General features: G+C 38.4%; 1 protein-coding gene across 2 annotated transcripts in view; it reads right to left on the bottom strand.

Annotated features, from left to right (window-relative positions):
* The window catches only part of ankfn1b (ankyrin repeat and fibronectin type III domain containing 1b), a 257,863-nt gene that overhangs the window by 239,293 nt on the left and 6,350 nt on the right, over positions 1 to 12,220 (bottom strand). The window contains exon 1 of one of the 2 annotated variants that reach the window (XM_057825768.1): positions 30 to 538. The exons of the other annotated variant lie outside the window; for it this stretch is intronic. Coding sequence (XP_057681751.1) covers positions 30 to 148 — 119 coding nt within the window. The 5' untranslated portion in view covers positions 149 to 538. Of the gene's footprint in view, positions 1 to 29; positions 539 to 12,220 lie in introns of those variants that run through there. 2 annotated transcript variants of the gene reach the window in all.

Here is a 12,220-nt window from a genome sequence, read left to right as displayed (position 1 = left end):
ACATGCAGGTTGACACATTGACAGGTTACCTGGCCTCTGCCACTGAACAGCAGTAACTGCCACTCCTCCGCGAGCTCCTGCCGACTCGCAGTTCCTCACGAGATTTACGCCGATTAAAGTATTCTGTGAGTTTACCGAAAGTCGCCATGGTTCCTTCCTGTGCCTTGGTCTCGCCTAATGGTTTTTGGAGCTTTCTGGTGCTGGTCCGCAAAACTGCTTCACCAACCTGTGGACTTGGTGTCTGGACTCACTGCGACCTGGATGCTATGACACAGCTTGGCATCACCTGCGGGTTTGAGTCTCCCCTTGCGCCATCAGTCTCTTAAATGCAAAGCACTCATTATACAGAGAAATGAAAAAATAAAGAGACCAAAATCTCCGGTCTCCCTCTCTCTTTCTCTTATTTGCTACTGCGCACACAGCGAGTCTCTCAAAATAGTAACATTTGTAAGTGTCTACCAATCGACATGGTAGGAGCAGTGCCCCCCTGAGGAGGAGAATGAGAAAAAGAGAGGAAGAGACACGAATCCAGACGGTGAAAGGAGGGAGATGATGGTACAGCAGTGGTCCTCTTGTGTGGCAAAATAAAGCAGAGATGCAGTGATGCTTGTACGCGAGCCCCATCTAACCCACCCCACCCTCTTCTTTTTCCCTCTCTTCACCTCTCTCCCTCTCTTTTTCCCCACGTCTCCCATGCCCAGATTCTTTCACACTGCACTCTTGATGAGCACAGATGCAGCCTCAACCAATCGACAACGTCTTAGCGCTGTCTCACACTATGCTCCGTGTGCATAGATTTTGCACAACGCCTGAGGTGAACCTGCACCCCATCACTGCACCCAATCCTCACCCAGTTGCGCATTCTTGGCTATTATTTGGCTCTATCATGAGTGACTGCAATGCATCCAACTAGACATCTGTTGATGAAGTGGATTTGAATTGGGTTTATGATGTTCGAACAGTGTAAATCTAGCATTTTTGGTTCTCCGTTGAATATCCCCATTTCTACACTCAGGCCAAATCAATAATAGTGTCCGCAAAGGTTGGTACGAGGGCAACTGGGCTGATTTGTTGGTTGAAGATCACAAAACTGCTTCAGTTTTTCAATCTTTTGGTGTGGACGAGTTGACTCAATTTTTTTAAACCTTGTTGAATGAGTTCGGGGTGGGGTGATACGCTAATGTTTCAATATGTGGCTACTGGAATGACAATACTGACAAGAGGATTACGATACAATTAAAAAAGAAAGCAGAAGTAAAGAGTTTTATGCAAAGGGGAGGGATCCTAATGAACAGCTAATTAGTCTGCTTCACTCAGACCAGTCTCATTGTTGTCCTTCACAATGTCACAATTTTGTTATTCCATCCTTGTTAATGTTGTCTTTCATGATTTCAATGCACGTTTATCCATGTTTCTTCTTAGAACAGCAGGGTATCTTTGAATGCAACCTGAATCATTTAATCATGAAAAGAGGTTTAAATTACAAGATGAAGTACAAGATCTCTGACAGATGCGCTATTTGACAACCCATAGTACACTTGAACCATATCTATGAATGATCTGGCCCGTCAAAAACTAATAAGCCAACCCTGATTTAGATTTCTATTGTCTTCGCAATTCCACGTCAGTAGACAGTCGTCCCACGGGGTTGAGGAAAAACAACGAGCCCGACTGTAGGTTTCTAAAGGAGTTCATCTTACCGATTATTATCTGCCTCTGCAGGCCCAAGCAAAAGGCTGGGTACACCCTGAACAGATTGCCAGCCACTCACAGGGCACATACTAGTATACTGTAGACACACAACCATTCACGCAAACACTCACACCTATGGACAATTTGGAATGTTCAATCCGCATACCATGCACGATTTTTTGGGGATGTGGCAGGAACCCAGAGTAAACCCGCGCAGGCACGGGAAGAACATGGAAACTCCACACAAGAAGGCGGGAGCCTAGATTGAACCGACGATCCTGAAACTAAACAAAAACATTAGAAAAATGCTGGTCTTTATTTAATGTTTCATTGAATGAGTCCACTCAAATTCACTCACGCTTTGTTGCTCACGCTGCAGAGAACCGCCTCTCACACTTACAATGATTAACACATTTGTTCCTTTGATCGTAGAACTACCAATAAGACATCATCATTAATTTTAAGTACCAAACGCCAGCTGCACTGGTAATCAGCTGCACTTGTAATCAATAAAGTCGCACTGCTTAACAGGAGGGAGGGTGAGAGGCTGTACAAGCGTGAAGCAGAATTTTTTATTTTTTTTTTAAATTAAAAACCCGATCCTCTGAAAAACGGTGCAATCGGCCCGATTTCCAATCACGTGCTCAGATCGGGACAACCCTAATAGGTAGTGTTTAGTTGTATTTAATTTAAGTGTAGCTAACAGATTTTCATAAATCATTTATTCTCCATTTTTGTTTAACTTTTATGTGGACTACATTTTAAAGTTGGTTTCCTTCCTTTTTGTTAAGCACAGTTTTAATGTTCAACCTGTCCATAAAGGCAGGTACTTGCAAGTACATATTTATACTTTTTAGGAATAAAACCTCTGCCTCATTACAGCATCCGTTAGAAGCATCTATCCAATCTGTTGTAATGAATGAGTTTGCAGCTCTTTTTTACCTTGAGAAACAATTATTTATCATCATTAAGAAAAAAAAGCATGAAGGGTAAAGAATAATATCGTAGCTCTGTCCTCTGAGCCACTTCAACCATTGCCAATTGTTCCTTTTTTTGTCTAGGCTGCATTTGGCTTTTAAAATGGCTTGGGTGGATGAATTAATCATGTCCTGTTAAATTTCTACTGAGGCTATTTTGACACAAGATGAAAAAACAAATGCACTTTGGCATCATCTAAATCATCTAACAAGCCGAGTATAAGCAAACAAATCTTTAATAAGAATATATTTTGAAAAGAAAAGCTATGGGGGGAAAAAAAAACTCAAAAGTGTATTCATGTCATGTCATTTGTAGATACTGTATATGGCGGAAAACACAGACAAGACTGAAAAAACAGTTTCTGCTCTTGCACTTCTCCTGAAAAGAAACAGCTTCTTTTAAGCCAAAACAACTGTTGTGTTTTATAGAACAATATGTTTATATGCTGCCATAGCAGATTCATGGCGCATTAAGTCCCCTAACTATTTTTAATTTGCCCGTTTTACCCTGGAAACCCCCGTTTACAGATGTCGCGCAACCGTTTTTGTTTCAACCCAGCCATGAAAACAAGGTAAGTATTTAATATTTATTATTCAAAATGTCTGTCATTTTTAGCTTAAAATCATTCATTGATGTCTAATATTTTGTTGAAAAAAAAAAAAAAACGTTGAAAAATTATTCACTTGCATATTTTAAACTTTTAAACAAATTACGTCACAATGAAAAAAATGGCGTCTGTAAAAAAGTCACGGATATCTACCACATAACTATCGCTAAATTGTACTTTTTTGTTACTGTCGCATTTTCCGTCGATATGTTAGATGATAAATAATCGATCCAAACAAAGAAAAATAAAAAAAATTAAAATTTTAAAGTTTAAAAGAGTAAATACTGTATATGAAACGACCACTCCTTGATGTCTGCGATTTCTGCATCGCGACCCTTGTTATATTACCATGTTTCACCCGTAGAATCTCCAAAAAATCCAGCTGTGGCCATTCACAGCTGTGTCTTGACACTCACTGTGTATTTGGATCGAAACAAGGTAAGTACGCGATAATATCTCGTTAAAGTCATGGCGTCTGTAATTCTGCTCTCGCGTGTTCTCACCTCCGAATAGGGTTTTGCTGTTTAAAAAACTTTTTTTTTTTTTTTTTTTCCAAAAATGCCCTCCTGTCCAAAATTTTTCTTACCCCAGAAAATTGAGATTTTAAGCTTTCCAATGATGTATCACACATCCATATCGGACAATTTTGAAATTTGGCCAAATTGGGGGTCTCAGAGTGGAACTTCAAGTCACCTGAGTGTTTTCCGCCATATATATTTCCTTTTATTCACGTAAACAAATCTGTTCATTTCACATCGTTGCACATTATCATTCTTTTGTTCTCGTAACTGTGTTTATCTGAACGTCTGGTAATCAGGACAAGGATTCTCATGTTATACATTTAGGCCACATTTTATGTTCGAGTTAGCCACACATTCACTTGGCAAACACACACATTCACAAAGAAGTAATGCCAAAATTTGGGTGATTAAAGTAAAACAGTCTATTAATTGCACAATACAATTGCTCAAGCTGTACAATAAATCCCAACAATCAGTCTCCTGACACCATCCCACTAAATGGCTTATTTCACAGACAAACAAGGCCATCCGAGGAGAAAGTGAGTTAAAAAAAAAAAAAAAAAAAAGCAACTGCCTGTAATAACTTCGACACTGTGCATCAGCCCTCCCCGATAGAACCATTGGCATTACAAGATGCATTCACACAAAGTTATTCATTTAAATGCACCAACATTTTTAGAATGCTTGAGAATGCTTTATATGCATGTGAATCATCAGTTGGAAAAGGGACCTGAAAGTGAGTTCAAGCCAGTCACTCTAAAACATATACAGTACCTGTATGTGTTATTGAGCTACTTCAGCATCGTATATAAGGATGATAATACATAACTCAGGTAAATATCTGCTTCCACAATCGTCATACAGCCCATTATGACACATTTAAGATTCACCACATATAATAGGTCAGTTGTCCTTTCGGGAAATGTGTTGACTTATTAGACTGTAAAGCTTGACAGGTAACTACCGTTCATGTGACAGTGTGGCACAAGAAATCTCATGAAAATTTTAAGCTCTGCATCACAAATTGTTCCCAATATAATAAAACCGATCAGAACTCCACATAAATTATCATATTAAAAATGACTAATTCATTGTGGCTTTGTTGTAAGATGCACCGAGCAGCTATTTGTATCAGTGATAAGTGTTTATATTCTATTGAAATGTAATCATTTTATTTGTGGTGATTAATGCGTTTATTATTTTCATGATTATTAAGGCAAAAGACGTCCTTCCTGGACTTCAGAATAATGAACGAGGTGGGTGAGCGGGTGAGGAGAAGGAAACACTGAGTGATTTGCATTCAGACATTTGGTGTACTTGCTGATCAGATGACGTGTTTGATCTCGAGTGACTCACGAATCAGGGTAGTGTAGCATTAGAGTGGGAGGCAATAAAAAAGTAGTAAGATTTTTGATGCAGTCTATAAAATACTTTTTCATATTTAAATAATTCCTTAATAATTGGATTTTATTTATCATTATTTAATAATAATTTAATTCAACACTTACAGTGGTTCCTTGATATATGAGTGACCCTCACAGGTTTTAAGATATGAGCACAGCTGATTATTTTCAATGTCCAATGCATTAAAGCAGAATACAGTGCATCATCCTATTTCACATCTAATGTTTGAAATTAAGTAAAATTTTGAGGCTGAAAGGAATTAATGGCACTTTGTATTCATATTTGCGGTAAAGGATTATATGAGAAACAAATGTCTTTTTTTCTTTTTTTTTTTAACTAGCGGCAATATTTCAGAACTTAGGGGTGCTTGCTGACAACGCAGAATGCTCGGCCGCTCCCTTGATGTGACACATCAAAGGGAAAACCGTGATCGACGTCAATAAGAAGCCATTTGGGAAATCTAGGTGGTGCTGAGCAGCAGTAATGTCACTTTGACAGATTTTGTTGTTGCCGCCTCTTATGGGAGGTAATAACAACATGCCGTGTGCATTTAGCCAACGGCTGCTTCCATTCCGCCCTGGGCAGATTGTGATCAAACTGCAAACACAAGCTCATTCATAATGTAGTAGCAGTCTGGGAGCGGAGCACACTTGTCGGGATGCAGGTTCAGTATTTGTTTGGGTTATTGGCGGTGACGGCAGACAAGCGGGCTTCCTCATCCTCCTCCGCATTTGTTTGATTTGTATCACAGCTCAGCCCTAGAGACGCATGTTTATGTTGTGCTCATCATAATTCATTCATGCCAAGTGTGCGGATGTTCCACACAATTCAGCGGCAAGGACAGACAACGGGGTCGATTGAGGTGATTCCACAATCAATGCTTGCAGGAAGACGATATTTCTGAGAGGAGCTGTCAATTCAGGACTACCTGACACGCATTAGTAAAATACATATGTTGGTATATTAGCATTTATATTTAATGAGTAATTTCAGTTTGTTAAATGAGAGCATTAAACTAGAATGTGTGAGTGGATTCTAGTATATGGTGGAGGATTTATATTTTGTGTAAGATAGGTTTAGGTGAAAATGTTTTAGTCATGTGTGAGGGTGTTGTTGTAGGGTGGGGTGGGCTAGAAAGGGCAATTTAAATGACCATTTATGGCCACAAGTTAAAATGTCCAATGTGTGTTAACAGCGTTGTATTGAGACCACAATTAGATTTTTGACACTCATGCTATTGTGTTCAATTGAGTACAGACTCCCACCCAGAAAAAAAAATATGCCCAGCAGTAAGTGCTAATCGGGAAGGAACAAAGCATAACAAAGTTGTAGTTGAGGCAATTAACCACATGATGGGCAATAGAGGGCAGTCTTCTGGACATTAGACAATCAGAAGAACAAACAGTGGTGAGTTTCCTTTAAATGAGTGTGTGGGAAGGAAACGACGTCACTGGAACGAAGTAAAACTGCAGTCTAAAGGCATCAACGGTGTCAATAGGATGCGGGTCATAAGATAGAGTGAAAACTAGAGATTGATATTAAAATTACCGTTTTACTGTATATGTAAATTGAACACAACGTCTTCAGATATGAAGCCAATTTTTGTTGTGAGGACAGCATTGGGTAATAAATGTGTTTTTCGCTGACAATTGACAATAAAAGTTTAATTTTGCAGAACGGAGTCTAACTGATGATAAATTTAATGTTTAAAATATATGACAATACTCCCCCTAAAGGTAATAAACACAAAGAGGAACCAATTATTGCATTAAACTACTTTAAAATAAAAAAGCCTTAAAAGTTCTACAACAACTGTATATAAAACATACAGCAAGCATTTTTTTTCAACAGATACAGTAGGCCTTGAAGAGATTCTTGCTTGCGTTGCATAAATTTCAATCAGAACAGCTTTTGAGTTGAGGTTATTATTAGGGACTAAATATTAGTTTGTGTGAAAAGAAGTTAAGTACTTAGTAGTCAAAGTACTTAACAGCTACACAAAGTACAGTGGCATGAAAAAGTATCTGAAGCTTTCGGAATTTCTCAAATTTCTGCATAAAATCAACATTAAAATATGATCTGATCTTTATCAGAATCACACAGATGAAAAAACAGTGTCCGCTTTAACGAAAACCATGCAAACATTTATAGGTTTTCATATTTTGATGAGGATAGTATGCAAACAATGACAGAAGGGGGGAAAATAAGCAAGTGAAGCATCACATTTAATATTTTGTGCTCTGCCCTTTGGCAGCAATAACTTCAACCAAACACTGTAGCTACAGATCAGTCTGGCACATTGATTAGGACTAATCTTGGCCCATTATTCTCTACAAAACTGCTGTAGTTCAGTCAGATACCTGGGATGTCTGGCGTGAATCGCTGTCTTTAGGTCATGCCACAGCATCTCAATTGGGTTCAAGTCTGGACTTTGACTTGGCCACTCCAGAACATGTATTCTGTTCTTCTGAAACCATTCTGAAGTTGATTAACTTCTGTGTTTTGGATCATTGTCTTGTTGCAGCATCCATCCTCTTTTTATCTTCAACTGTCTCACAGACGGCCTCAGGTTTTCCCGCAAAACATCCTGATAAATTTTTGAAAACATTCTTCCATTAATGATTGCAAGTTGTCCAGGCCATGAGGTAGCAAATCAGCCCCAAATCACGATGCACCCTCCACCATGCTTCACAGTGGGGTTGAGGCGTTGATGTTGGTGAGCGGTTCCATTTTTCCTCCATACATGACATTGTGTGTTACCCTTATCAATTCAACTTTGGTTTCATCAGTCCACAAAATATTCAGCAAAAACTTCTGTGGAGTGTCTAAGTGCCTTTTTGCGAACATTAAACAGGCAACAATGTTGTGGTTTGTTTTTTTTGTTTGTTTTTTTTTGACAGCAGTGGCTTCCTCCGTGGAGTCCTCCCATGAACACCGTTCTTGGCCATAGTTTTACATGTAGTTGATGTGTGCATGGAGATATTGGACCGTGCCAGTGATTTTTGTAAGTCTTTAGCAGACACTCTAGGGTTCTTTTTGATCTCTCTGAGTGTTCTGCGCTGAACTCTTGGTGTCATCTTTGGTGGACGCGCACTCCTTGGGTGAGAAGCAACAGTGCCAAACTCTCTCCATTTGTAGACAACTTCGTTGACTGTCGATTGATGTACATCCAGACTTTTTGAGATGGTTTTGTATCCTTTCCCAGCTTTATACAAATCAACAATCCTTGATGGCAGTTTTTTTTAGACAGCTCTTTCGACCGAGCCATGATGCACATCAGACAATGCTTCTCATCAAGACAATTATTACCAGGTGTGTGTTTTATACTGGGAAGGGCAGCTTTAAACCACTCATCAGTGATTGGGCACACACCTGACTTAAATTGTTTCGTAAAAATTGCTTTCAAACGCTCTTGAAGTCTCCTTATGCAGAAGGTTCACTTACTTATTTGTCCCCCTTCGGTCATTGTTTGCATGCTATCCTCATTAAAATATGAAAACCTATAGATGTGTGGGTGGTTTTAGTTAAAGCAGACACTGTTTTTTCATCTGTGTGATTTTGACAAAGATCAGATCACATTTGATGGTGATTTTATGCAGAAATGTGAGACATTCCTAAAGGTTCAGATATGTTTTCAAACTTTTCATACCACTGTATGTATGTGTAAATTCCCAACAGAATATAAACAAAGTCATAGAAAGAAAACATGGAGTGTAAATTCACTTTTGAGCTATTTATGTTTTCACTTTTGAGCCAGGAAAACATACATTTGGTGAAATCCACTAAGGACATCCAGCTGATTACCTCAGGACAGAATCAGGTAGACACAAACTTTTTTAAGTTAATGAAGAGTGCATTGAAAACGAATCATAAAGTTAATCTATGTTTCCACCTGTTATATAATGTACGTGTGCATTTACCTGCATTTAGTTTTTGTGACATTTTAGTTTGGTGATTTTTTTAGATTGAGTTTTTCATGAAAAATAAGTGATTTTGCAACAAATGCAACAAATTCAACTATGTAATTTAATAAAAGCAATATCACCATTTACCAGAGCAGCTTGAAAGTGAATGTCAAAACCATCAAACTGCAGATTTATCACCTCAACCATAAATTCCTAATTGTAAATGAATGGCTGTGTCGCCCTCTAGTGGCTCATAAGTGCCAATTTACTTCCAAACGATACAGCAACCCCTAATTACATGAAGCCTTATCTCATCTAGTTAACAGAACTGCCTATTTGAATTGCCGGATAATTATTAGCTTTTGAATACCAGACAACAATTGTTATTAATTATTATTCATACTGTGTTTCCTCATTAAATCTAACGTGACAAATTGAGTTTGAAGCACACACTGTGACGCAGATGTCTCAAAATAAATCACTTGACACAGGGGATGGTAATTACGCACCTGTCCTACGTGCATGTCTGGGTGTATGTGAATGTACATACATTGGGGGGCATTTATAGCCCTTCTTATTCTTTTCTCCTGGTGTGGTGACTCACCGATGAATCACGAAGTGCGCAAGCCGACCTCCCTGTCACTTGATTGTTTGGCCCAAGGTGGCCACAGGTTGGAGGCGCAACGTCATTGTTAAGAAAAAGTGAGTCTTAGGGAGTGTTGATATAATGAGACGATGTGTCAGTGTGAGACATAGTAAGGAGGTGGGCTGGATCCCTCATACTTGACATGCTTGAGTTGAGTTTTAAGTAAGGGCATGCAGGAGGCGTCAATCAGTTTGCAACTTTACACAAGGGGTTCTAAAACTCGTTGGTTCCAAGAACCAACAAGGCAGAATTTGTCGTGCAATACCACACAAGAGGATGGAATTAATTCCTTTATTAAGAGGTACCTCTACGTACAAAGTAAATTCAATCCAGGACCTTATTTGTAAGTCGGAATGGTCGTATGTCAAGCAGGATTTTCCCATAAGAATACATTATAATTCCATTAATTTGTTCCACAGCCCGAAAACCTTCACTAAACCCTAAATAAATACTGCTGGTACTATTGCAAATAGCAATTACACAGATATATAAAATGTGAATAAAAATCAGAATTATAATATGATCGTAATAATAATAATAATACCTGTGATAGTGTAACGAATCAGGTTCTAATGTGGCGGATGTATTTTGCGTGGTGTACCTAAACACACCGCGTGGCTGACTTGACAGAGTGAGAGAGAGGACTTTTTACTTTCACTTTTCATATTCTGTTTAAGGCTTCAGCTGTGGCAGACAGTAGGCATGTTGTGTTGCACAAGTTCTGAAATAAATGATTAAAAATCTGACGAAGCTGGTGATTTCTTTGGCGATGTTACAATAATAATAACTGTCACCTTAACTTATAAAGACTGGAGAACAGAGGAGAACCACTGAGATCTACGGCCGTATTGTCGAGCCAGTTCACGGATGAGCACGCCACGCTCATATTTTTCCATCATTTCCATCTTCATTTCAATGGTAAGGCTCACCTTTTTCCTTTTTTCACCACCTGCACTAACATAATTGGAACCCATGTTGATTTCTCTCAAGAAAATCTGCCGTGTGTCCGTCTTGCGGGAAAACAGAGAAACTGTGCCGCTGTCATAAATGGTCGTATTTCAAGCATGTCGTCAGATGTAGAAACAAATGGCGAGTCAAATTTTCCGTCTGATGTCGAAAAGATCGTGTGTCGGGGCAATTGTATGTAGAGGTACCACTGTTTTGTATACCACGGCCATAGGCGGAGTATGACTTTTGGGGCGGGGGGGCACAACATGTTGATGACCCCAAAACGCAGCGTCAGCAATAAAATTTACTTACAAGAATATTTAAAATAATAAGTTGACAATGAGCGTTTTTTGTTTCCAATCATTCTTGAGGGGAATTCTAAATCAGGCTGCTTAGGCAGTACTTTTCGCCAAGATTGTCATCCATTGAATTTGGTACGCCCGCCGGTGTCGTGCCAATGTAGTTACCCCAGTCAAAAATTGTATCCCCTGGGCGGAGTCATATGGAGGTAGATTTGTGCCTTTATAATTCGATCAAAAAAAGTTGCTTCAATTAAAAAAAAAAAAAATTTTTTTTAAATGTTACTTCCATCAAAATATATATTTTCGACCGAAAAAATAAGTCGCTTCAATCAAAAAAGTGTTTGAATGCAAAAATAAATGTGAAACTTTTTCTTTTTTTTTTTTTCTTTTTGATTGAAGTAATGTTCATTTGCGTTGGGGCCAGATTTTGGCTAGGACATTTTTCTCTTCAGTGTTCAAACAAAAAATAAGTTGCTTCAAAACAATATATTTTCAAAAAGAAAAATCACTTCAATCAAAAAAGAAAAATTTCTATCATAGAAAAAAGTTTTTGAATGCAAAAAAATATTTGAGATTGAAAAATGTGCATATGAACACAAAAATATTTTCAATTCAAGAAAAAAAAAAATCACTTATAAAAATATTTTTTTCTCTATTATATATATATTGTTTTAATTATCTGCAAAGCAAATGACTGTCTAAGGTGCTCGAAAAATCATTTCGACCAATTATAAAAAAAATTTTTTTTGTTCGTTTCATTCATTTTTCTCGCTGTTTTATTGCTTTACAACTTATATATATATATATACAGTGGGGAGAACAAGTATTTGATACACTGCCAATGGGTTTTCCCATTGTGAGTGTATCAAATACTTGTTTTCCCCACTGTATATTGATATAGGAAAGTCAATTACATGCAATGACACTTTTCGGTGGCCCCCCTGGCCCCCCCTTAAAATCCGCTTATGACCACGGCAATGATTCGGCGGTAGGCAAGAGGTCACAGTGCTTTAAATGAATGGAGGTGTGGCGAGTAAAAAACACACAGGAATCGCTAGTCAGTCAATTCATCACAACAACGTGGTAGAAGAGCTCAATTCCCAGCGATGTCCTTGACTGCACACAGAGAAATCCAACGCTTACAGAGGATGTAAACACACCACATCTAACAATAGCAGTGCTGTTTCTGCACTCAAGTGTTAAAGGTCAGGAAGGAG

The sequence above is a fragment of the Corythoichthys intestinalis genome, chromosome 21, assembly GCF_030265065.1.
Source record: "Corythoichthys intestinalis isolate RoL2023-P3 chromosome 21, ASM3026506v1, whole genome shotgun sequence".
Classification (NCBI taxonomy): Eukaryota; Metazoa; Chordata; class Actinopteri; order Syngnathiformes; family Syngnathidae; genus Corythoichthys; species Corythoichthys intestinalis.
The sequence above is the reverse complement of the archived record's forward strand: the minus strand, read 5'-3'. Positions and strand labels throughout refer to the sequence as shown.